Raw genomic sequence first — 25,743 nt, 5'->3', positions numbered from 1 at the left:
TCTGGTCCAAACATCGCTCCATCCCGTCCAAACATCTGTCCATCCGGTCCAAACATCTGTCCATCTGGTCCAAACATCTGTCCATCTGGTCCAAACATCGCTCCATCCCGTCCAAACATCTGCCCGTCCGGTCCAAACATCGATCCATCTGGCCCAAACATCTGTCCATCCGGTCCAAACATCTGTCCATCTGGTCCAAACATCGCTCCATCCCGTCCAAACATCTGTCCATCCGGTCCAAACATCTGTCCATCCGGTCCAAACATCTGTCCATCTGGTCCAAACATCTGCCCGTCCGGTCCAAACATCTGTCCATCCCGTCCAAACATCTGTCCATCCGGTCCAAACATCTGTCCATCTGGTCCAAACATCGATCCATCCGGTCCAAACATCTGTCCATCCGATCAAAACATCTGTCCATCCGGTCCAAACATCGATCCATCCGGTCCAAACATCTGCCCGTCCGGTCCAAACATCTGCCCGTCCGGTCCAAACATCGATCCATCCGGTCCAAACATCTGTCCATCCGATCAAAACATCTGTCCATCCGGTCCAAACATCTGTCCATCTGGTCCAAACATCGATCCATCCGGTCCAAACATCTGCCCGTCCGGTCCAAACATCTGTCCATCTGGTCCAAACATCGCTCCATCCCGTCCAAACATCTGCCCGTCCGGTCCAAACATCGATCCATCCGGTCCAAACATCTGTCCATCCGATCAAAACATCTGTCCATCCGGTCCAAACATCGATCCATCCGGTCCAAACATCTGTCCATCTGGTCCAAACATCGATCCATCCGGTCCAAACATCTGCCCGTCCGGTCCAAACATCTGTCCATCTGGTCCAAACATCGCTCCATCCCGTCCAAACATCTGTCCATCCGGTCCAAACATCTGCCCGTCCGGTCCAAACATTGATCCATCCGGTCCAAACATCTGTCCATCCGATCAAAACATCTGTCCATCCGGTCCAAACATCGATCCATCCGGTCCAAACATCTGTCCATCCGATCAAAACATCTGTCCATCTGGTCCAAACATCGATCCATCCGGTCCAAACATCTGCCCGTCCGGTCCAAACATCTGTCCATCTGGTCCAAACATCGCTCCATCCCGTCCAAACATCTGTCCATCCGGTCCAAACATCAGCCCGTCCGGTCCAAACATCTGTCCATCCGATCAAAACATCTGTCCATCTGGTCCAAACATCGATCCATCCGGTCCAAACATCTGCCCGTCCGGTCCAAACATCTGTCCATCTGGTCCAAACATCGCTCCATCCCGTCCAAACATCTGTCCATCCGGTCCAAACATCTGCCCGTCCGGTCCAAACATCTGTCCATCCGATCAAAACATCTGTCCATCCGGTCCAAACATCGATCCATCCGGTCCAAACATCTGTCCATCCGATCAAAACATCTGTCCATCCGGTCCAAACATCGATCCATCCGGTCCAAACATCTGTCCATCTGGTCCAAACATCGATCCATCCGGTCCAAACATCTGCCCGTCCGGTCCAAACATCTGTCCATCTGGTCCAAACATCGCTCCATCCCGTCCAAACATCTGTCCATCCGGTCCAAACATCTGCCCGTCCGGTCCAAACATCGATCCATCCGGTCCAAACATCTGTCCATCCGATCAAAACATCTGTCCATCCGGTCCAAACATCGATCCATCCGGTCCAAACATCTGTCCATCTGGTCCAAACATCGCTCCATCCCGTCCAAACATCTGTCCATCCGGTCCAAACATCTGTCCATCCGATCAAAACATCTGTCCATCCGGTCCAAACATCGATCCGTCCGGTCCAAACATCGATCCATCCGGTCCAAACATCGATCCGTCCGGTCCAAACATCGATCCATCCGGTCCAAACATCTGTCCATCCGACAGGTTGATGTCCACCAGGTTGACAACCAACAGGTTGACGTCCCCCAGGTTGATGATCTTACAGGTTGACGTCCCCCATGTTAACGTCTCCGAGGTTGTCGTCCACCAGGTTGACGTCCCCCAGGTTGATGATCTTCCAGGTTGACGTCCACCAGGTTGATGTCTTCCAGGTTGACATCCAACAGGTTGATTTCTCCCAGGTTGACGTCCACCAGGTTAATGTCTCCCAGGTTAACGTCTCCCAGGTTGACGTCCACCAGGTTAACGTCTCCCAGGTTGACGTCCACCAGGTTAATGTCTCCCAGGTTAACGTCCACCAGGTTAACGTCCACCAGGTTTACGTCCACCAGGTTGACGTCCCCCAGGTTGATGTCTCCCAATGTTAATGTCCACCAGGTTAACATCCACCAGGTTAACGTCCACCAGGTTTACGTCCACCAGGTTGATGTCTTCCAGGTTGACATCCAACAGGTTGATGTCTTCCATGTTACCGTCTCCCAGGTTAACGTCCACCAGGTTAACGTCCACCAGGTTGACGTCCCCCAGGTTGATGTCTCCCAATGTTAATGTCCACCAGGTTAACATCCTCCAGGTTGACGTCCACCAGGTTGACGTCCACCAGGTTAACGTCCACCAGGTTAACATCCTCCAGGTTGACGTCCACCAGGTTGACGTCCACCAGGTTGACGTCCACCAGGTTGACGTCCCCCAGGTTGATGTCTCCCAATGTTAATGTCCACCAGGTTAACATCCTCCAGGTTGACGTCCACCAGGTTGACGTCCCCCAGGTTGATGTCTCCCAATGTTAATGTCCACCAGGTTAACGTCCTCCAGGTTGACGTCCACCAGGTTAACGTCTCCCAGGTTGACGTCCACCAGGTTAATGTCTCCCAGGTGGACGTCCACCAGGTTAACGTCCACCAGGTTAACGTCTCCCAGGTTAACGTCCACCAGGTTAATGTCTCCCAGGTTGACGTCCACCAGGTTAACATCCACCAGGTTAACGTCCACCAGGTTGACGTCCACCAGGTTGATGTCTTCCAGGTTGACATCCACCAGGTTAACATCCACCAGGTTAACATCCACCAGGTTGACGTCCACCAGGTTAACGTCCACCAGGTTAACGTCTCCCAGGTTAACGTCCACCAGGTTAATGTCTCCCAGGTTGACGTCCACCAGGTTAACATCCACCAGGTTAACGTCCACCAGGTTGACGTCCACCAGGTTGATGTCTTCCAGGTTGACATCCACCAGGTTAACATCCACCAGGTTAACATCCACCAGGTTAACATCCACCAGGTTGACGTCCACCAGGTTGATGTCTTCCAGGTTGACATCCAACAGGTTGATGTCTTCCATGTTACCGTCTCCCAGGTTAACGTCCACCAGGTTAACGTCCACCAGGTTAACATCCTCCAGGTTGACGTCCACCAGGTTGACGTCCACCAGGTTGACGTCCACCAGGTTGACGTCCACCAGGTTGACGTCCACCAGGTTAACATCCTCCAGGTTGACGTCCACCAGGTTAACGTCTCCCAGGTTGACGTCCACCAGGTTAATGTCTCCCAGGTTAACGTCCACCAGGTTAACGTCCACCAGGTTGACGTCCACCAGGTTGATGTCTTCCAGGTTGACATCCAACAGGTTGATGTCTTCCATGTTACCGTCTCCCAGGTTAATGTCCACCAGGTTAACGTCCACCAGGTTAACATCCTCCAGGTTGACGTCCACCAGGTTGACGTCCACCAGGTTGACGTCCACCAGGTTAACATCCTCCAGGTTGACGTCCACCAGGTTGACGTCCACCAGGTTAACATCCTCCAGGTTGACGTCCACCAGGTTGACGTCCACCAGGTTGACGTCCACCAGGTTAACATCCTCCAGGTTGACGTCCACCAGGTTGACGTCCACCAGGTTAACATCCTCCAGGTTGACGTCCACCAGGTTGACGTCCACCAGGTTGACGTCCACCAGGTTGACGTCCACCAGGTTAACATCCTCCAGGTTGACGTCCACCAGGTTGACGTCCACCAGGTTGACGTCCACCAGGTTGACGTCCCCCAGGTTGATGTCTCCCAATGTTAATTTCCACCAGGTTAACATCCTCCAGGTTGACGTCCACCAGGTTGACGTCCCCCAGGTTGACGTCCCCCAGGTGGATGTCTCCCAATGTTAATGTCCACCAGGTTGACGTCCACCAGGTTGATGTCTTCCAGGTTGACGATCTTCCAGGTTGACGTCCTTTCTGTTGTCTTTCACCCACAGTGTGCGTTTCCAGGTTCCGTTGCTGCGACATCGACACCACGGCGGGTCACGGTCGGATTTGGTGGAAAACCAGGAAGACCTGCTACCAGATTGTTGAGCACAGCTGGTTCGAGTCCTTCATCATCTTCATGATCCTTCTCAGCTCGGGAGCTCTGGTCGGTACCACACGGCTCCATCGTATCTCCTAATATAAAGCAGCTTCTGTCGGACTCTGTGCCGATTTGTTCCAAACGCAACCTAGAGAAAACAAAGTTCCGATGAACTCTGGGTGGTTTTAACGCCACTCAGGGACGATATTTTCCTGATCAGTAAACCCTGAAGTCTGAATAGGGCTTTTTTTTCTCCACATCACACTAGTCAATGCAAGACATCATCAAACAAATCACCGTTATGTTTCCCTCTGATAATATTCAGCTATTTTTAACAAAATCCCTGTTTCTGCTTTTCCTTATAAAAGCAAAATGTTGAATAAATAAAAAATAATGAATAAATGTCAGGACATGATAATTAGAAAGCTTAATTCAAGTAAAAATCATAAAACATCTGTAAAAAACACAGAGGCCAAAAATACATGTTATAAAAAACAAGCAACTAAATGAAATAACTCAACAAAAGATTAAAAAAAAAACAGATTTCCTGCTTTTTTCCTCCATTTTCAGATTATAAAGCTGGAAGCTGCTGAACAGAGAAAATTTGCTCTGGGTTGTCAGATGATCTCAGATGAGCTGCATCCCTCCAAGCTTTTAAAAGTTAGCAGCAAAAACATGAAGCTGTCATTTTCTAATAAACAGGAAGTTTTCCGTACCGCTCAGATATGATGGCGCCTTCTGCTTCCATCCAGGAGGCGGGCGGCTGCGGTTTGAACAAACTGCAGACGCATTAGCAACACCTGATTAACTTGAAAGGAGTCTCAGTAATCCAGGCCAGATTTAATAAATGGATGGATTTCTGTCTGAAGACGGAGGAGGAAGGCGGGCCTTGGTTTTACTGAGCTAAAGTAGCTCATCTTTACAGCATTTATCATATTTAGTAGCATGAAATATAACAGATGGGTGAAAATATGAATCCTATAGAGCGAAGACCATGTGACCTGATAGCGTGACCATCCCTTACCTGGCCTGTGCCATGGCGCCACAAGGGGGTGGCCAAGGCCACCCTGTGCAATGCCCTGGCCACCCCTCTGGCCAGTGAAAATTGTATGTGTCCCTATAGCTACCCTTCTACAGTGGTGCCACCAGTGGCCACTGGCCACCCCACTGGTCACCCAACTGGCCACCCCACTGGTCACCCCACTGGTCACCCCAATGGCCTCCCCACTGACCACCCCACTGGTCACCCCAATGGCTACCCAACTGGCCACCCCTCTGGCCAGTGAAAATTGTCACTATATTTAACTATCCTTCTACAGTGGTGCCACCACTGGCCACCCCACTGGCCACCCCACTGGCCTCCCCACTGGCCTCCCCACTGGCCACCCCAATGGCCACCCCACTGGTCACCCCAATGGCCACCCCAATGGCCTCCCCACTGACCACCCCAGTGGTCACCCCACTGGCCAGTGAAAATTGTATGTGTCACTATATCTAACTACCCTTCTACAGTGGTGCCACCAGTGGCCACTGGTCACCCCACTGGTCACCCCACTGGCCACCCCACTGGCCTCCCCACTGGTCACCCCTCTGGCCAGTGAAAATTGTCACTATATTTAATTACCCTTCTACAGTGGTGCCACCAGTGGCCACTGGTCACCCCACTGGTCACCCCACTGGTCACCCCACTGGCCACCCCACTGGCCTCCCCACTGGTCACCCCAATGGCCACCCCACTGGTCACCCCACTGGCCACCCCAATGGCCACCCCACTGGCCACCCCACTGGCCTCCCCACTGGCCTCCCCACTGGCCACCCCAATGGCCACCCCACTGGCCACCCCACTGGCCTCCCCACTGGCCACCCAAATGGCCACCCCACTGGCCACCCCACTGGTCACCCCACTGGCCACCCCACTGGCCACCCCACTGGTCACCCCAATGGCCACCCCACTGGTCACCCCACTGGCCACCCCACTGGCCACCCCAATGGCCTCCCCACTGGCCACCCCAATGGCCACCCCACTGGTCACCCCAATGGCCACCCCAATGGCCACCCCACTGGCCACCCCAATGGCCACCCCAATGGCCACCCCACTGGCCACCCCACTGGCCACCCCAATGGCCACCCCACTGGCCACCCCACTGGTCACCCCAATGGCCACCCCAATGGCCACCCCACTGGCCACCCCACTGGCCACCCCAATGGCCACCCCACTGGTCACCCCAATGGCCAACCCACTGGCCACCCCAATGGCCACCCCACTGGCCACCCCAATGGCCACCCCACTGGTCACCCCAATGGCCACCCCAATGGCCACCCCAATGGCCAACCCACTGGCCACCCCACTGGTCACCCCAATGGCCACCCCAATGGCCACCCCAATGGCCACCCCAATGGCCACCCCACTGGCCACCCCACTGGTCACCCCACTGACCACCCCACTGGTCACCCCTCTGGCCAGTGAAAATTGTCACTATATTTAACTATCCTTCTACAGTGGTGCCACCAGTGGCCACTGGCCACCCCACTGGCCACCCCACTGGCCACCCCACTGGCCTCCCCACTGGCCTCCCCACTGGTCACCCCAATGGCCACCCCAATGGCCTCCCCACTGACCACCCCAGTGGTCACCCCACTGGCCAGTGAAAATTGTATGTGTCACTATATCTAACTACCCTTCTACAGTGGTGCCACCAGTGGCCACTGGTCACCCCACTGGTCACCCCACTGGCCACCCCACTGGCCTCCCCACTGGTCACCCCTCTGGCCAGTGAAAATTGTCACTATATTTAATTACCCTTCTACAGTGGTGCCACCAGTGGCCACTGGTCACCCCACTGGTCACCCCACTGGTCACCCCACTGGCCACCCCACTGGCCTCCCCACTGGTCACCCCAATGGCCACCCCACTGGTCACCCCACTGGCCACCCCAATGGCCACCCCACTGGCCACCCCACTGGCCTCCCCACTGGCCTCCCCACTGGCCACCCCAATGGCCACCCCACTGGCCACCCCACTGGCCTCCCCACTGGCCACCCCAATGGCCACCCCACTGGTCACCCCACTGGCCACCCCACTGGTCACCCCAATGGCCACCCCACTGGTCACCCCACTGGCCACCCCACTGGCCACCCCAATGGCCTCCCCACTGGCCACCCCAATGGCCACCCCACTGGTCACCCCAATGGCCACCCCAATGGCCACCCCACTGGCCACCCCAATGGCCACCCCAATGGCCACCCCACTGGCCACCCCAATGGCCACCCCAATGGCCACCCCACTGGCCACCCCAATGGCCACCCCACTGGCCACCCCACTGGTCACCCCAATGGCCACCCCAATGGCCACCCCACTGGCCTCCCCACTGGCCACCCCAATGGCCACCCCACTGGTCACCCCAATGGCCAACCCACTGGCCACCCCAATGGCCACCCCACTGGCCACCCCAATGGCCACCCCACTGGCCACCCCACTGGTCACCCCACTGGTCACCCCAATGGCCACCCCAATGGCCAACCCACTGGCCACCCCACTGGTCACCCCAATGGCCACCCCAATGGCCACCCCAATGGCCACCCCACTGGCCACCCCAATGGCCACCCCACTGGCCACCCCACTGGTCACCCCAATGGCCACCCCAATGGCCACCCCAATGGCCAACCCACTGGCCACCCCACTGGGCACCCCAATGGCCACCCCACTGGTCACCCCAATGGCCACCCCAATGGCCACCCCACTGGCCACCCCACTGGTCACCCCAATGGCCACCCCAATGGCCAACCCACTGGCCACCCCACTGGTCACCCCAATGGCCACCCCAATGGCCACCCCACTGGCCACCCCACTGGCCTCCCCACTGGTCACCCCAATGGTCACCCCACTGGCCACCCCACTGGCCTCCCCACTGGTCACCCCAATGGTCACCCCACTGGCCACCCCAATGGCCACCCCACTGGCCACCCCACTGGCCACCCCAATGGCCACCCCACTGGCCACCCCACTGGTCACCCCAATGGCCACCCCAATGGCCACCCCACTGGCCACCCCACTGGCCTCCCCACTGGCCACCCCAATGGCCACCCCACTGGTCACCCCAATGGCCACCCCACTGGCCACCCCAATGGCCACCCCACTGGTCACCCCAATGGTCACCCCACTGGCCACCCCAATGGCCACCCCACTGGCCACCCCACTGGCCACCCCAATGGCCACCCCACTGGCCACCCCAATGGCCACCCCACTGGTCACCCCAATGGCCACCCCAATGGCCACCCCACTGGCCACCCCAATGGCCACCCCAATGGCCACCCCAATGGCAATGGCCACACAGTTAATTGTAGTAGCATTAGTTTAGCATTTCATTCCATTCTGCACAGCCAGCGATGTAACATTAAAAATTCCACAACAAACCTGACCTGAGGAGTTGTTTACTGAAGTCTTTAAATCATGGCTTTTAGTTCCAGTTTGCCACCCCAAAATTTTTAGTGGCCCCATATGAAACATTTCTGAAGGCGACACTGGGCCTGTGTCCAATGAGAAGACTCCTGGTCTGTAGAATCAAACGGTTTTAGAAAGTTTGACTTTGAGTCTCTCGTCCCTTCAGGCCTTCGAGGACATCTACATCGAGCAGAGAAGGGTCGTCAAGGTGGTGCTGGAATACTCTGACAAAATCTTTACCTACATCTTCATCCTGGAGATGGTGCTCAAATGGCTCGCCTACGGTTTCAAGAAGTACTTCACCAACTACTGGTGCTGGTTGGACTTCCTCATTGTCGATGTAAGATATTCATCCCTCATTCCCAGCTCTGCTTAGTCTTTTACTGCAGCTGGAAAATGCATATAGTGAAAGAACCTGATGCTTTCTGATGAATCCAGCATGTTTAGATTTATGTGATGTGTCTGCATTATGAGTACTTGTGTGTTCCTTGTTCTCGTGAAACGTCATCAGCCTCAGCTCTAGCACTGTTGCAATAAAAATGCAAGACTGAGAACAGACAAAGTCCCCGGATGTTGTTCTAGCCCCTCCCTCTTTACCCAGCATGCATCAGAGCAGACTTGTCCGTTCTCCAGACAGACAGCTGTCCCAGCATGCACTGCAGCAGCAGCTTCCAGGTTAGCGCTCACAGAGCTCAGAGGATTAAGATAAAAGTTCTCTTTTCTGCTGCTGTTGTTCAATAAAAGTACATTTTAGGGTCATTTCAGGCGAGAATATCATACTTTAAGCTTCACTATATGGAACATTTACTGATTTAGGGTGTAATTAAAAAAAAAATTTTAATGTTTAGAGAACCGTAGCAACCATAGGAGCTCCGAGGCTAACCGCAGACAAGCAGCCAGGGCTAACGTTAGCCCGTCTGTAGTGGCCAGGGTTAACGTTAGCCCGTCTGCAGCGGCCAGGGCTAACGTTAGCCCGTCTGCAGCAGCCAGGGCTAACGTTAGCCCGTCTGTAGCAGCCAGGGCTAACGTTAGCCCGTCTGCAGCAGCCAGGGCTAACGTTAGCCCGTCTGCAGCGGCCAGGGTTAACGTTAGCCCGTCTGCAGCGGCCAGGGCTAACTTTAGCCCATCTGCAGCGGCCAGGGCTAACATTAGCCCGTCTGCAGCAGCCAGGGCTAACGTTAGCCCGTCTGCAGCAGCCAGGGCTAACATTAGCCCATCTTCAGCGGCCAGGGCTAACAATAGCCTGTCTGCAGCAGCCAGGGCTAACATTAGCCCATCTTCAGCGGCCAGGGCTAACATTAGCCTGTCTGCAGCAGCCCTCTGTCTGCATAGCCGTGTGTGAAGGACCGCTGGCTCTGATGACGAGTTTTTTGTTTTATTTGAAAAATGTTAATTTGATTTGTGTTTATCTGACTGTGTTCATTATTATTCCCCCAATAAATGTCATAATTTATTATTATCTAGAAACTATTAATAACAGGAGGTGAAATGCAGCTCCAGACTAGCTTTGAATGTGATGATGTCATCAGTACGCTTCTTCCAGTTCTCCCAGAGTCCAGACTTTCCTGGGTTCTAGTCAAGAACGGACTTCTTGAGAACACGAGTCCGTATTCACGTTCTAGTGAGTTGAGAATCGGCCGACCTTTCTTCAGGGAACAGGAGGAAATCCATGTCACGTGTCTTAAGAAAAGTTTTTTAGGTATAATAATGATGAAGTCAACCAAAGAAGTAAAACCCAACCGATGCAAACAATGAACACGCTGCTGAAGTGACCCAGCGTCCTGCTGACTGTGCTTGAAACACATTTGTCCGCTCTCTGCCGCTCCCTTGGCGTTTACCATCCAGGCGTCTCCAGAAATGACGGCTCATGTTGTGACGTTTTAATCTGCAGCGGCAGGATCGCTGTGAATCACTCACATCCCAGCATGAGGAACCAGAGAGGAGAGCAGGATCGCTCTGCTTTATTGTTAGATAGATTTAATCTGTGGCTGCTCACTATAACGAGTCAATCAGCTAAACATGAAGACAGAACAAAGTTATAATCTGACATGTCGACATTTCACACAGATTTTTATTTAAGGAAACTCTTTAAAAGTAGTTTAATGTCTGCAATTAGTCCAAATATTTTGATGTCTTAAGTTAGATAGTATTAGTTAAATAATAGATGACTTAAGGAAATCCAGGGTTGTCGATATTTGAACATTTCACTGTCATTGATAGCCTTCAAAATGAGGCTGACTTGAAGAATAGTGGCTCCATGCTTTTCTTGTTGAGTCTCAGGTCACCGGATTTACAGGCTGTTTTTATGGAAAGAAGTAGAAATCTTAGGAAGTTCCTTTGTGGGTCTTCCAAAAACGTTAAAATCAATCCACTGGACTTTGTTTTCAAGTTTGAAGACGTTTCTCTTCCATCCAGGAAGATCTTTCAGTCCAAAATGTCAGAAATAGCGTTTAGTTCCAGGTTTTATCCAGCAGCCCAACAAAGCCTGGTTTTAGTTTAGAAAACATGCAAATAGAAACGGATGAACGGGTCCCCCCCTTTGGAATGGGGGTCGTTTGGCTTCTTTGTTAGCCTGCAATGCCCCATACCTAACAAAGCTGAGCATAGCTAACAAAGCTGAGCATACCTAACAAAAGAAGCCAAATGACCCTCATTCCAAAGGGGGGGACCCGTTCTTCCGTTTCTATAATTTATTATTATATTATATTATATTATTGAAAACACTGATCATTTATTGAACAGGATGTAATAAATTCATACAGTAGTAGCCATTCAAAATTTCCCCACTTTCCATGGCTGTTCCTTGGCTAGTCCTTGGCTAGTCCTTGGCTAGTCCTTGGTTTGTCCTTGGCTAGTCCTTGGCTAGTCCTTGGCTGGTCCTTGGTTGGTCCTTGGCTAGTCCTTGGCTAGTCCTTGGCTGGTCCTTGGCTGGTCCTTGGCTATTCCTTGGTTGGTCCTTGGCTAGTACTTGGCTAGTCCTTGGCTAGTCCTTGGCTGGTCCTTGGCTAGTCCTTGGTTGGTCCTTGGCTAGTCCTTGGTTGGTCCTTGGCTAGTCCTTGGCTAGTCCTTGGTTGTTCCTTGGCTGTCCTTGGCTACTCCCCTAAAATTCCTTTTTGAAAATAACTCTTAATTGAAACCACTGATCATTTATTGAACAGGATGTAATAAATTCATACAGTAGTAGCCATTCAAAATTTCCCCACTTTCCATGGCTGTTCCTTGGCTAGTCCTTGGCTGTTCCTTGGCTAGTCCTTGGCTGGTCCTTGGCTGGTCCTTGGCTAGTCCTTGGCTAGTACTTGGCTGAGCCTTGGCTAGTCCTTGGTTGGTCCTTGGCTAGTCCTTGGCTGTTCCTTGGCTGGTCCTTGGCTAGTCCTTGGCTGGTCCTTGGCTGGTCCTTGGCTAGTCCTTGGCTGGTCCTTGGCTAGTCCTTGGCTGTTCCTTGGCTACTACCCTAAAATTCCTTTTTTAATATAACTCTTAATTGAAAACTCGGATCATTTATTGAACAGTATGCAATAATTTCATATTTAAAGTACTTTCAGAAGTCATAATTCTGAATAAAACCAGACTTTTCCTTTAATACATGCATCGGATGGAGAGTTTTATGTAGAACCCACCTTCACCTGCCGCTGACCTTTGAACTGTGTGACCTGTAGATCTCAGTGCTGGGCTACCTGGCCCACTTCATCCCGGTGAACCAGGTTACCACCCTGCGGGTACTGAGGACGTTCAGAGCCCTCCGTCCTCTCCGAGCCGTGTCCCGCTTCGCTGGTATCAGGGTAAGAACCAGCTGAACTCAGCCGCGGCTGACCAGGGCCGAGACCTGCTGAGGTTCTGTAGGGTTTTTAGAGAAGGTTGTTCCTGGCTGTGATTGGAGGAAATATTTCAGGAAGTTTGGATTCAGCTGTGGTGCCTGAATATCTACTGATGAAACAATCTGGTAAACCTCTAAAATTCACCGAAGCTCAGAGTTTTTTTCTTCTGATTTGGACCCAAAGAATCTATAAATGTAAAACATCATGTAGGTCAATAGTAGTTGGTGAAATATTTCCTCCTCTCTGAGGCCGAAGGTCTCAGACTCGTCCGTTCAAAGCTCTCAGTGAGCACAGACTCTAGATCTATCTGATCTATTTCCCACCTTCAGCTCTTCTTGGATGCCTGCAGTAACACCACATCCTTGTTTCACAGGTGGGAGCACTAACATGACATCATTCTCTCACCTCTTTTCTCTTCAGCAGGACGCTGCTGTCGCTGGTAATGAAACCCCTCCCTCTCAAAGTTCCTTAGAATAGACGTTAACCTTCCTCCTTCTCTTCTTTCCCCTTCCTCTTCCTCCTGCCTCTCTCTTTCCTGCTCCTCCTCCCTTCCCCTCTCGCTCCTCCAGGTTTCATTGGTCAGTTTGGTGGCCAACACGTTGGGTTATTCTGACCTGGCAGCCATCAAATCCCTGCGGACGCTGCGGGCCCTGCGGCCCCTCAGAGCCCTCTCCAGATTTGAAGGCATGAGGGTAAGAGTCAGTATTAATCAGAGCAAACACACCTGAGCACCTCTACGGTCTAAGACACCAGAAGTTAGACTAAGATCCTTAGAAACGTTTCCCTCAGTGGCCGTTTTAACCGTTTCATATCATTAACATTATTTACAGTAATAGCCTTTCAAAATTTCCCCTCTTTCCTTGGCTAGTCCTTGGCTAGTCCTTGGCTGGTCCTTGGCTGGTCCATGGCTGGTCCTTGGCTAGTCCATGGCTGGTCCTTGGCTGGTCCTTGGCTGGTCCATGGCTAGTCCTTGGCTGATCCTTGGCTAGTCCTTGGCTGGTCCTTGGCTGGTCCATGGCTAGTCCTTGGCTGGTCCTTGGCTAGTCCTTGGCTGGTCCTTGGCTGGTCCATGGCTGGTCCATGGCTAGTCCTTGGCTGGTCCTTGGCTGGTCCATGGCTGGTCCATGGCTAGTCCTTGGCTGGTCCTTGGCTGGTCCATGGCTGGTCCATGGCTAGTCCTTGGCTGGTCCTTGGCTGGTCCATGGCTGGTCCATGGCTAGTCCTTGGCTGGTCCTTGGCTGGTCCATGGCTGGTCCATGGCTAGTCCTTGGCTGGTCCTTGGCTGGTCCATGGCTGGTCCATGGCTAGTCCTTGGCTGGTCCTTGGCTGGTCCATGGCTGGTCCATGGCTAGTCCTTGGCTGGTCCTTGGCTGGTCCTTGGCTGGTCCATGGCTGGTCCATGGCTAGTCCTTGGCTGGTCCTTGGCTGGTCCATGGCTGGTCCATGGCTAGTCCTTGGCTGGTCCATGGCTAGTCCTTGGCTGGTCCTTGGCTGGTCCATGGCTGGTCCATGGCTAGTCCTTGGCTGGTCCATGGCTAGTCCTTGGCTGGTCCATGGCTGGTCCTTGGCTGGTCCATGGCTAGTCCATGGCTGGTCCATGGCTAGTCCTTGGCTAGTCCTTGGCTGGTCCTTGGCTGGTCCATGGCTAGTCCTTGGCTGGTCCATGGCTGGTCCTTGGCTGGTCCATGGCTAGTCCATGGCTGGTCCATGGCTAGTCCTTGGCTAGTCCTTGGCTGGTCCTTGGCTGGTCCATGGCTAGTCCTTGGCTGGTCCATGGCTAGTCCTTGGCTAGTCCTTGGCTGGTCCTTGGCTGGTCCATGGCTAGTCCATGGCTGGTCCATGGCTAGTCCTTGGCTAGTCCTTGGCTGGTCCTTGGCTGGTCCATGGCTAGTCCTTGGCTGGTCCTTGGCTGGTCCATGGCTGGTCCATGGTTAGTCCTTGGCTGGTCCTTGGCTGGTCCATGAGTAGACCAGTGGCTGGAAGTTGGAAGGGATTTAGCTGCTATTCGACTGGCTATTGACCAGGAAGGGCCGTTTTGAATGGCTGCTACTGTGAACCTCTGGTTGGTTGACTGGATGAAGAAGCTGCTTTGTGACAGGAACAGACATCCACCTTTAGAGCAGCCATTAGACGATTATCCTCCTATCCTCTGATGAATGATGAATAATCTGATGAATAATCTGAGCCCATATTATAAATAGATCAAGTCCAAGTCACTGATGTTCTGGGCCCAGAGGAATCAGTGGTGCTCAGGTGTGTTGGAAATGTCTTTCTTTTTTAATCTGGTCACCTTCTCCTGAACACCTCCAACCTTCCTTCCCATCTTCTCGTGTCCAGATGTTCTTCATTTATTCACATGTCTCACTCTAACCTGAACGTTTCTTCTGAAAACCCAGAAACTTCCGGCTGTTTTATTCTCTCTGTGTTTTTCCGTCAGTATTACTGAAACCTGGAAGAAGATGTAAATAATCTGAACCAGCAGCTGCTCATCAGTTCAGCTTAAATTAGAGAACAAACTCAGTTTATTTGGAGACATCAGCATCGATCTAATCTGGTGTCGAATTTAACCTTTTAAAGATAAAGGAGCCGTTTGGTTCTGGAATCTCTCTGTGTTTTTATTTCCATTAACAGAGAAATAAATTAATTCTATTTAACGTTGATTTTTCCCACTAGAGAAACAAAACTAATCAGATGTTTCAGGGAGTTCTGCACTGAGACACTGAGACAGGTGCATTATGGGTAGAAATGATTGTTTTTAATTAATCTCTCTTTAATTGAGTGGTTTTGTTGCATATTTTCTGTCAGTCAGGATGTTTTTTTTATTATCTTAAACTGTTTCCTGGAATCTGATCAGATTAACTGGTTTAGTTTATTGATCTTCTGCTCCAGTTTAAGCTTAATCCTAAATCAGCTCCATCCTTTAGCAGCTCAGATGATCCTCGTCTCTTTTCTTCCTACTGTGAATCTAAAAGGTGAAGATTTTTAATCATTCGAAGTCCTCTGCTGTGACCCGCCTCCATGTCTTCCAACCTTCATTGTTCATTTCATGTCCTGCTTCTTCTCAGCATGAACCGCCAGTTTGATGGTCAGGTGGACAGTTGGTCACCACACCTACAGTACGTCACATGGAGTAAATATGGCAGCGTGTTGATCTACAGACCGCTGCGTCGGCCATGTTGGGTTCCTGTCACACCTTGCTGATTTAAGGCTGATTTATACTCAGAAACCAGGTCGTCTGTGTGTGTTGCAGTGAACCTAGATAAGCCCCGCCCCTTCCGCAGACACTCTGCTGCTCCTCTCCAAAATTATAGGTGACTGCAGACAGGAGGCCTCTGATTGGTCAAATCTGCTCTACATTATGCGTATTTCCTGTTTGGTTCCTTACCGGCTTTTTTTGTTTGTCTGACCGCCATGGTGGAAGACTAGCCTGACGTAGTCCGACTCAATTCTAGTCAGAATGAGTCTGATTCTGCTCCATAGAGCTGTGATTATGGGGCGTGTTTCCAACGAACCAGGAAAAAAAATGCCTCTGCACTCAATTGGATAGACCTACAACCAATAAGAGCAACGGAGTGCGGGACGTATGTTAAGCGACGCATAGTTGTTGTCAACAAAAATCAAAGCGTGCAGTTGCACGCCTAGAATAAGAAGATGAGCCTTGATCGCGTTTCTCTGTTCCTCTTTTAAAATTAATTTGCTGTCGATATCTTCTAGAACAGACCTAATAGCAGAATCTACTCACCTCAACTCTCCAGCGGCAGCCATTGTTGTTGTCACCCAAGCGCGCTTTGGTCACATGGTTGATTATGTTACTGTTGATCATCTGTCCATCATCGTATAAAGCCCGCCCTGACAATTTGATTGGCCCGCCAGATATTGTGTGAGCATACTCGCGCTACTACTGACCAATGCCAGACCGAACTTCCCGACCTCAAACGTTGTGGGCGGGACTAAGTTCGGAATGGCACCCAGGCTAGTGGAAAACGGCTGGTGAAGATGGAGCAGCTAGCATAGCGAGGTGTGCGATAATGCTGGGACCCTTTTTTCACCTGATCCCCGCTCTTTTTGACCCTCATGTCCCTCCATTGTCGCACAAACTTGCCCCCACTTCCTCGCCGCCTCGGCCGTATCTAGACCCACAGCTAGTTCCGGATTGGCCCTCTGGCGTTTTGGCGTGGAATAACATAGCGCAGACCAAGCTTCAATATTGGGCATAAACCAAAAATATCTGCGACACGCTGCTGGGGGACGATAACCAGAAGGCTTGGACTGGTAATCTGTCCCTAACCCTAACTGACTATGTTTTTACTCCCACGGTAATGCGGAACAAAGAGTTTTTCTTTTCCACTAAATATGGGTAAGCTACTTATATTTCTAAATACGGACGATTCCGTTTTTCAAGCGACTGAATTTCAAAATTTAAAACATGTTTGATTTTCTCCCCATCTTACGATTCTAAAAGCAGTGATGAGATTAACAGATTAGGATAAATCAGTCCTGATAAATCCAGGTTCTAGTTAGAAATGAATCTTTTCTGATCATCCAGTGACTGATCTGAGGACGCCTGACTCCACCTGACCATCAAACCCTGTGCGTTCTCCTAAGCCGCAGGCCGAGCCAGGCGGTAATCGGTGCGTTTTGTGTTCAGGTGGTGGTGAACGCTCTGATCGGCGCCATCCCCTCCATCATGAACGTGCTGCTGGTCTGCCTCATCTTCTGGCTCATCTTCAGCATCATGGGCGTCAACCTGTTTGCCGGAAAGTTCGGCCGCTGCGTCAACCGCACCGGCTACATCTACGAGGCCTCCCTCATCAACAACAAGTCCGAGTGCGAGGCCTCCAACGACACCTCGCAGCACTACTGGACCAAAGTCAAGGTCAACTTTGACAACGTCGGCGCCGGATACCTGGCTCTGCTGCAAGTGGTAAGCCTCGGCCTTCCTTTAAACCGCCGCCATGACGGGTTTTCATGATGCGTTTGATTCTCTGGTCTATTTCAGCCCGACTGTCGGTGTTTTTACCCGATTTAAAACATGTTTATCAGAACCAAGCAGCTAGACGAGCTAAAGGCTCAGAAGGAAAAATAGTTCTGCAACAGAAAGTCTTTGATTTGGTTTAAATGTTTAGACATTTATGAAGCAAGTATTTTTCCACTTTATAAACATTTATAAACTTAAAATAACATAAAATCCATAAACAAACTGCTGCTTTCCAAGCTAAAATAAGCTCCAGTGCCTTTTCTGAGCTGTAGTTTTTTCCAGCCTCAGGGCTTATATTAAAACAAAATCATCTCCAAAGCTCCATTGTTAGCCATTAGCAGCTAACTGCTAGCATTGATCCTCTCTGTGTCGCAGGTCGGTAACACGGCTCCCCTTCATATAACCTCGCCACGTCTAGCCTTGTTTCTAACTTTATCTCATTTGCTGCAAAGCCACTGAAAAAAAAGTTAACTGATTTTTACATTTTATTTCAGTTTGATATGGGAAAAAAGTCAGAATTCTGACTTTAATTTCAGAATTCTGACTTTTTTTATTGTCAGAATTCTGACAATAAAAATTTTGACTTTTTTCCCATGTTAAACTGAAATAAAATTTAAAAATCTGTTAACTTTTTTTTTTCCAGTGGCCCTAATCCTCTTCCATACCAAACAGCTCATATGATTTTAACCAATAACAGCAGGACTCAATAAAATCAGAATTCTGATCGAATTCTGACAATAAAGAAAGACAGAATTTGGAGAAAAAAGTCAGAATTCTGACTTTTTTCCCATATTAAACTGAAATAAAATTAAAACATCTGTTAACTTTTATTTTTTTTCCAGTGGCCCTAATCCTCTTCCGTACCAAACAGCTCACATGGTTTTAACCAATAACAGCAGGACTCTAGGAGGCGTAATATCGCTCTACTCGCTGCGTCATTGGCTGTCAGGCATGGAGTGTTTGTTAGACTTCAGCGGCTGTCCCTGACTCTAATCGAGTCAGAAAAAAAACACTTTTGTCCTGTAGGTTAGAAGACGATGTAAATAAAACGTACCAAATATCGCAGACTAACAACCGAGGAAATAAGTATTAGGAAGTAAATATTAGCAAGATGCTAAGCATTAGCTATGACCAGCTAACTTTTCTCATGTCAAAAAAACCCTGATGTTATGTGACGATTTGTTCATCATGGAATATTTTTATTACGAATTACTGGATTACTTTTAATCTCTGAACCCTTATGAAAGGATGGAATATAAACAATTCCAGATTGGTTTTTTATTCCAGACGCCTTCAAAGGTAGGTTGACGTATTTATGGCTTACCATGCTGCTATATCTGTGTTAATTGTGCTTTAATGCCCGCTGCATCCATAAAATGAACTTGGTGTTTGAATTATGGAGAATCTAAGTTTTCCAGCAATGTCTAACGTGTCCATAGTGGTCGACAAAGTGAAACTTAAGTTTTAAAGGAAAATTCCAGTCAGCAAGGATCAATCAGTCAATGGATCATCTTTACAAGCTAAATCAATGGGAACTACTAGACACATCTGCAATCAACAACAATTATTGAAGATTTCCAGAGGACTTCACCATTGAAATTCACCAGAGCTATAGTGAAACTGACAATGCAATGAATGATGCAACACTTTTACAGTTGCCTTTTGTATCTATGCTTCTTTTTCTACGTCTGCTTCTGTCTCCTTGAACCCCAGTGGGCCTCAGCAGATGGCCGCTCACACTGAGCCTGGTTCTGCTGGAGGTTTCTTCCTGTTCAAAGGGAGTTTTTCCTCTCCACTGTCGCTACAAGCATGCTTAGTGTGAGTTTTTGGCCCTTTTGGAACTTTAAATCAATCTGGATGATCTGGTGAACTGGAAAGTGACCTGAGATGACATGATGTGAATTGGAGCTATAGAAATAAACTGAATAGAATTGATCAGGATGTAATAATTTCATATTTAAAGTACTTTCAGACGTTTGAATTCTGAATATGAGCGACTTTTCCTTTAAGAAGCGGCCAAAGCAGCAGTTATCAATAATAAACTGCATATTATCAGTCGTAAGAAGAAAGTAGAGGAGGCTCAGCCTGACTGATAACGGCTAATAACGGTCATTTAAAGGTTGATCAGATCCAAAATGGGTGAAATAAACCAGGATTTATCTTTAACCCAATCAACTTTCTCCTGAAATAAAAGATCTTCTCATGTCAAACTAATTTGTAGAAAATAAGATCAGATCCAGGTAAAACCAGAGGAAACAGGGCGGCGTGGGAGTAATGGCGGCTGTAAGGGCGGTCTCTTGCCTCCTGCCCGCCACATGTGTTTAAAGGTCAGTTCCAGAGCAGCTGGAGGCCGCCTGCAGCCTCGCCGTCATTCAGAAGGTCACCTTTAAGTTAGAATAGGGAGAGACAGCAGCTCCCACACGGCCGTGGAGAAAGTCTGGGGCTCCTGATTCAGACTCCGGGTTCCGCAGAGAAAAACTCAACAGGAAGTGTCCGAACCTCTAAAGTTCAGCTTCGCTGCATTCAGCGTCCAGCCGCCCACCTGCTCCTGCAAGACCTGAGAGGGAAACGGGCTGTAGACGCGTCACAGCGGCGCTTCCTCCTGCTTCCTCATCATCTTTGCCTTCAGAGGGGGAAACTAACCCTGAAATCCCACGTCCTCCACGCCGCTATAGCTGTTAAATTCATAGTCAAATTAACGGATTTAATATGACAGATTAAAATAATCCCCATCAGCGTCCAGCATGTGTTCAGTTTTTGTTTTGGATTTTTGTAATAACTAGGATCAAACAAAACTGTTTTTATGATCTATGTAACTCATCATTTCTTTTGACTGGATTTGATTAAACTTTTAAGCCTCTCGGTATAAAATAAATATTTTGATTTAGATGAGAAATCTGCTTCCTGGTCTGTAGAAGTAATAATAGTTTGTATCCAATTATTTAATTTAATTTGGGGAATTTTTAAGAATTATTCTATAATTAGTAGCTACCAATCCATCGTTACAGTATTTTAATTTGAAAAACCGGATTTTCTCAACATTATTTTTCCTGTTTGATGTGATTTTAACTGCGGATCTTGACCTGGACGGAACGGAGCAAAAAAGAAGCTCTTTTTTAGATAGGAAGAATGTTATTTTATAGGGATGCACGATATTGCGATTTTGGCCGATATCCGATATCCGATATTTTAAAACTCATGTAGCCGATAACCGATATCGATACCGATGTTAAAGCTGGACAAAAATAAGTAGTCATTGAAAATAGCAGCTTTGTTATCCATTTCTGACACTTTGAAAAATAATATACTCAAATATATTTTCATATGCTGATATCAAATAGATTTTTAAAAACGCGGTATCGATCTATTTTACTTTCAAAATCTGGTGAAATTTCATGGTTCTGTTACAAACTCTCGTGATATTTTGCAAATTCTTGTGAGATTTTGTTAGTAAAATAGATTGATACCGCGTCAATATATCAACATATAAAAATATGGCAACATTTTGTGAATTTTCGGGGGATTTCGTAGCATAACGATGACATATAGCAATATTTCATTAGTAAAAGAGATTGATATGGTGTTTTTAAATGGCAATATATCAGCATATGAAGATATTGGGATATTTTAATGGATCAATATTTTTTCCCTCGTCTTTAGAAGTTTTTAAGTCTGTAAAAAATAAGTTTTTGAGGAAGAAGAAGAAGTAGTATTTTATTTTATTTTTTTTTAGACTTTAGAAACGCAGAAGCTGATCAAATATCGGGTTAAATACCGATGTCCGATATTCAGTTTTAAGGCCGATACCGATAGGGGGCCGATTATATCCTGCATCCCTATTATTTTACATATCTGAATTGTTCATTTTGACTTGGAAGAAATGTATTTGAGACATCTCGAATATATAGTCAGTCAAGTTATTAAATGTCAAAATGGCCTGCCATAGGTATCCTCCTTTAACAACAGTTTCTCTGACATTGCTGATGTGTTACCCTCATTCTACAGGAGGAGCAACCTCCACCCCAGTGTGGGGTTCATTTTGGAGACACTTTCTGATTATTTTCTATCAGTTTTTTTGTTTATTTAATGTTTTTTATGTTTTAATGACAGAGATAAGTTAGATCTCTTTATTTTCTCTTTAAAATGAACAAAATACCAACAGGATTCCTTCATATCCTCTTTTCCACCTCTTCTCTCCTCTTTTTTTCCGCCCACCTCAGGCGTCCTGAGAGCCTCCAATCAATCAGCCTCTAAAAAGCTTTTATTTTTAGAGACTTGAGTCGGTAGTGGAGGTATTGCTGTAAACTGGGGGGGATTAAATTACAGGTACAGTTAGAAAAAACAGGATCTAAGAATAAAAGAAAGACAGGAGGGCGGGGAAGTTTGTGGAAAGGAGAAACAGAATTCGTGAGGCTTAAAGATAAAAAAGGAAGGATCTAGAAATCAGAATGACTTCATTAAACAAATTGAAGCAGGAGAGACGGGATATTGAAGATCTTGAGCTGCTCTTCACAAACAGAGGAGGAGAACAAAGCAGGGCAAAGTGTGGATGAGCTGCCAGTAAATTAGACCTTAAGAGTTGTTCTGAAGCGGTTGCCTTGGTAACGTGTCTCTCAGCACATGGCATCACGTTGCTGTCGGACGGAGCGACGTCAGCGGGGGAAACCTGTCCATTAGCGTCCTGAGAGGTTTCAGGATGCAGCTTTTATGCGTATCGCTGCTTTTTTCAGCCATCTGCTCACTTTCCAGGAATTCAGAGAGCGATTAAAAAAAAAAAAATCTTTTTTGTATTTTAAGAAGTTTTATGGAAAAAAACTGCAATTCAATTCTACTCAATTTATTTCTATAGCTCCAACCAATCCAGTCAGATTGATTCAAAGTTTTCTATCTAAGGAAAACCAGCTGATTGCATCGACTCATTGACTCTTCAGCAATCCCTCACACTAAGCATGCTTGTAGCGACAGTGGAGAGGAAAAACTCCCTTTGAACAGGAAGAAACCTCCAGCAGAACCAGGCTCAGTGTGAGCGGCCATCTGCTGAGGCCCACTGGGGTTCAAGGAGACAGAAGCAGACATAGAAAAAGAAGCATAGATACAAAAGGCAACTGTAAAAGAGAAGATTATTTTTTGAATGAATACGTTAGAAACTTGGACGTGACAGCAGTCATTGACTACCTGCTGCTTTATCTGCTGTTCTGAAGCCAAAGGTGGTTCGGAACATGCAGGTGTCGGCCGGTTCTGACCCGGATGAGACCATCAGCTCAGCTTCCATAGGGAGAACATTCTGGGACAGTTCTTCTGGATTTACATCAGCATCCTGATGTGGTCCAGGCTGCAGCCAGGGTGCTGCTTGATGTAGTCTGTGTGATATGAGCCTCTATGCCTGTTACCATTTTAAATGATAACTGGCCTGCATCTGTACGGCACTTAATACAGTCCAAGGAGGCTTTACAGTAGTAGCCATTCAAAAATGTCCCCACTTTCCTTGGCTGGCCCTTGGCTGCTCCTTTACTGGCCCTTTTTTTGGTCATTGGCTGGTCCTTGGTTGGTCCTTGGTTGGTCCTTTGTTCGCCCTTGGCTGGTCCTTGGTTGGTCCTTTGTTCGCCCTTGGCTGCTCCTTTACTGGCCCTTTTTTTGGTCATTGGCTGGCCCTTGGCTAGTCTTTGGCTGGTCCTTGGCTGGCCCTTGGTTGATCCTTGTTTGGTCCAAGGCTGGTCCTTTTCTGGTCATTGGCTGGCCCTTGGCTAGTATTTGGCTGGTCCTTGGCTGGTCCTTGGCCGGCCCTTGGTTGGTCCTTTTCTGGTCCTTGGCTGGCCCTTGGTTGATCCTTTTCTGGTCCTTGGATGGTCCTTTTCTTGTCCTTGGCTGGCCCTTGGTTGGTCCTTTTCTGGTCCTTGGCTGGCCCTTGGTTGGTCCTTTTCTGGTCCTTGGATGGTCATTTTCTTGTCCTTGGCTGGCCCTTGGTTGGTCCTTTTCTGGTCCTTGGCTGGCCCTTGGTTGATCATTTTCTGGTCCTTAGCTGGTATTTGGCTAGTCTTTGGCTGGTCCTTGGCTGGCCCTTGGTTAATCCTTTTCTGGTCCTTGGGTGGTCCTTTTCTGTCCTTGTTTGGTGCTTGGCTAGTCTTTGGCTGGTCCTTGGCTGGTCCTTTTCCGGTCCTTGGCTGGTCCTTTTCTTGTCCTTGGCTGGTCCTTTGCTAGTCTTTGGCTGGTCCTTGACTGGCCCTTGGTTGATCATTTTCTGGTCCTTAGCTGGTATTTGGCTAGTCTTTGGCTGGTCCTTGGCTGGCCCTTGGTTGGTCCTTTTCTGGTCCTTGGCTGGTCCTTTTCTGGTCCTTGGCTGGCCCTTGTTTGATCCTTTTCTGGACCTTGGATGGTCCTTTTCTTGTCCTTGGCTGGCCCTTGTTTGATCCTTTTCTTGTCCTTGGCTGGTCCTTGGCTGGCCCTTGTTTGATCCTTTTCTGGTCCTTGGCTGGTCCTTTTCTTGTCCTTGGCTGGTCCTTTTCTTGTCCTTGGCTGGTCCTTGGCTAGTCTTTGGCTGGTCCTTGACTGGCCCTTGGTTGATCCTTTTCTGGTCCTGGGTTGGTCCTTGGCTGGTCCTTTTCTGGTCCTTGGCTGGCCCTTGGTTGATCCTTTTCTGGTCCTTGGCTGGCCCTTGGTTGATCCTTTTCTGGTCCTTGGTTGATCCTTGACTGGTCCCCTATAATTCCTTTTTAATCATCAATCTTTATACTAAAATATTATGTCTGTAATGATTTGTGGACATTAAGATCTATAGAGCAGCGCCATCTCCTGGTCAGACCCTGTAATTCAGTGAAAGGATGGAGTCAGAGTAGAAATAAATGTTGGGTTCATGGAGGGGATTTTGCTGGGAGTTGCAGGGAAGTTGGCTGCCATTCCATTTGCGTTTGGTTGTGAAGGGCGGTTTTGAATGTCTGCTGCTGTAATATCTTAACGTCTGTAGGATTGGTGTGGCTCCACCTGAAGCCAGCAGAGATCAGTCTGAATTTAGTGATGCTGGCTCATCTTTTCTTAGACGATCAGCTCCAGCTGTGTTTTTGCTAACGCCAATGTAATTCTAATACAGTTTGACATCCATTTGGCACAAGTTGCAAACATCCAGGCTAACCCCCATTTATGCTAAGCTATGAGCTACGCAGCAAAAATGTTGCCATGATAACTGATCAGGATTTACAGGATGGCGTGGGGCCAACATTCATTTCAGTTCCATTCAGAACACAGCAAATATAAAAGACATCTCTGCTACAGAAAAATGATCTTAGCGTCTAAATATTCAATTGTTTCATTAAACATTACCTTCAAAACCTTTTTATAAATAAGTGAATATTTTTATACGTTTGTAAATCTGTACTTAAACACTAGATCAATAACTGGACTGCATTTATTAGCCTAGATAATCAAAACGTAATGATGAAATATTAAATGCATCAAATGTGATTAGAAGGGAGTTACTATTAATGTTGTTCCTCCTCAGAGCTGCTGATGTATAGAAGGTGCTGCAGACCTTGGAGCTCCTCAGAGCTGCTGATGTATAGAAGGTGCTGCAGACCTTAGAGCTCCTCAGAGCTGCTGATGTATAGAAGGTGCTGCAGACCTTGGAGCTCCTCAGAGCTGCTGATGTATAGAAGGTGCTGCAGACCTTGGAGCTCCTCAGAGCTGCTGATGTATAGAAGGTGCTGCAGACCTTGGAGCTCCTCAGAGCTGCTGATGTATAGAAGGTGCTGCAGACCTTGGAGCTCCTCAGAGCTGCTGATGTATAGAAGGTGCTGCAGACCTTAGAGCCCCTCAGAGCTGCTGATGTATAGAAGGTGCTGCAGACCTTAGAGCTCCTCAGAGCTGCTGATGTATAGAAGGTGCTGCAGACCTTGGAGCTCCTCAGAGCTGCTGATGTATAGAAGGTGCTGCAGACCTTGGAGCTCCTCAGAGCTGCTGATGTAGAGAAGGTGCTGCAGACCTTAGAGCCCCTCAGAGCTGCTGATGTATAGAAGGTGCTGCAGACCTTGGAGCTCCTCAGAGCTGCTGATGTATAGAAGGTGCTGCAGACCTTGGAGCTCCTCAGAGCTGCTGATGTATAGAAGGTGCTGCAGACCTTAGAGCTCCTCAGAGCTGCTGATGTATAGAAGGTGCTGCAGACCTTGGAGCTCCTCAGTGCTGCTGATGTATAGAAGGTGCTGCAGACCTTGGAGCTCCTCAGAGCTGCTGATGTATAGAAGGTGCTGCAGACCTTAGAGCCCCTCAGAGC

General features: G+C 48.7%; 1 protein-coding gene across 1 annotated transcript in view; it reads left to right on the top strand.

Moving 5' to 3' along the window:
• scn5lab (sodium channel, voltage gated, type V-like, alpha b) overlaps window positions 1-25,743 on the top strand; it is a 257,645-nt gene that overhangs the window by 205,460 nt on the left and 26,442 nt on the right. The window contains exons 24-27 of the mRNA XM_038305734.1: window positions 4,161-4,315; window positions 8,857-9,030; window positions 12,347-12,469; window positions 17,154-17,429. Coding sequence (XP_038161662.1) covers window positions 4,161-4,315; window positions 8,857-9,030; window positions 12,347-12,469; window positions 17,154-17,429 — 728 coding nt within the window. The remainder of the gene's footprint in view (window positions 1-4,160; window positions 4,316-8,856; window positions 9,031-12,346; window positions 12,470-17,153; window positions 17,430-25,743) is intronic.

The sequence above is a fragment of the Cyprinodon tularosa genome, unplaced genomic scaffold, assembly GCF_016077235.1.
Source record: "Cyprinodon tularosa strain WSP-4 unplaced genomic scaffold, ASM1607723v1 ctg562, whole genome shotgun sequence".
Lineage (NCBI taxonomy): Eukaryota > Metazoa > Chordata > Actinopteri > Cyprinodontiformes > Cyprinodontidae > Cyprinodon > Cyprinodon tularosa.
The sequence above is the reverse complement of the archived record's forward strand: the minus strand, read 5'-3'. Positions and strand labels throughout refer to the sequence as shown.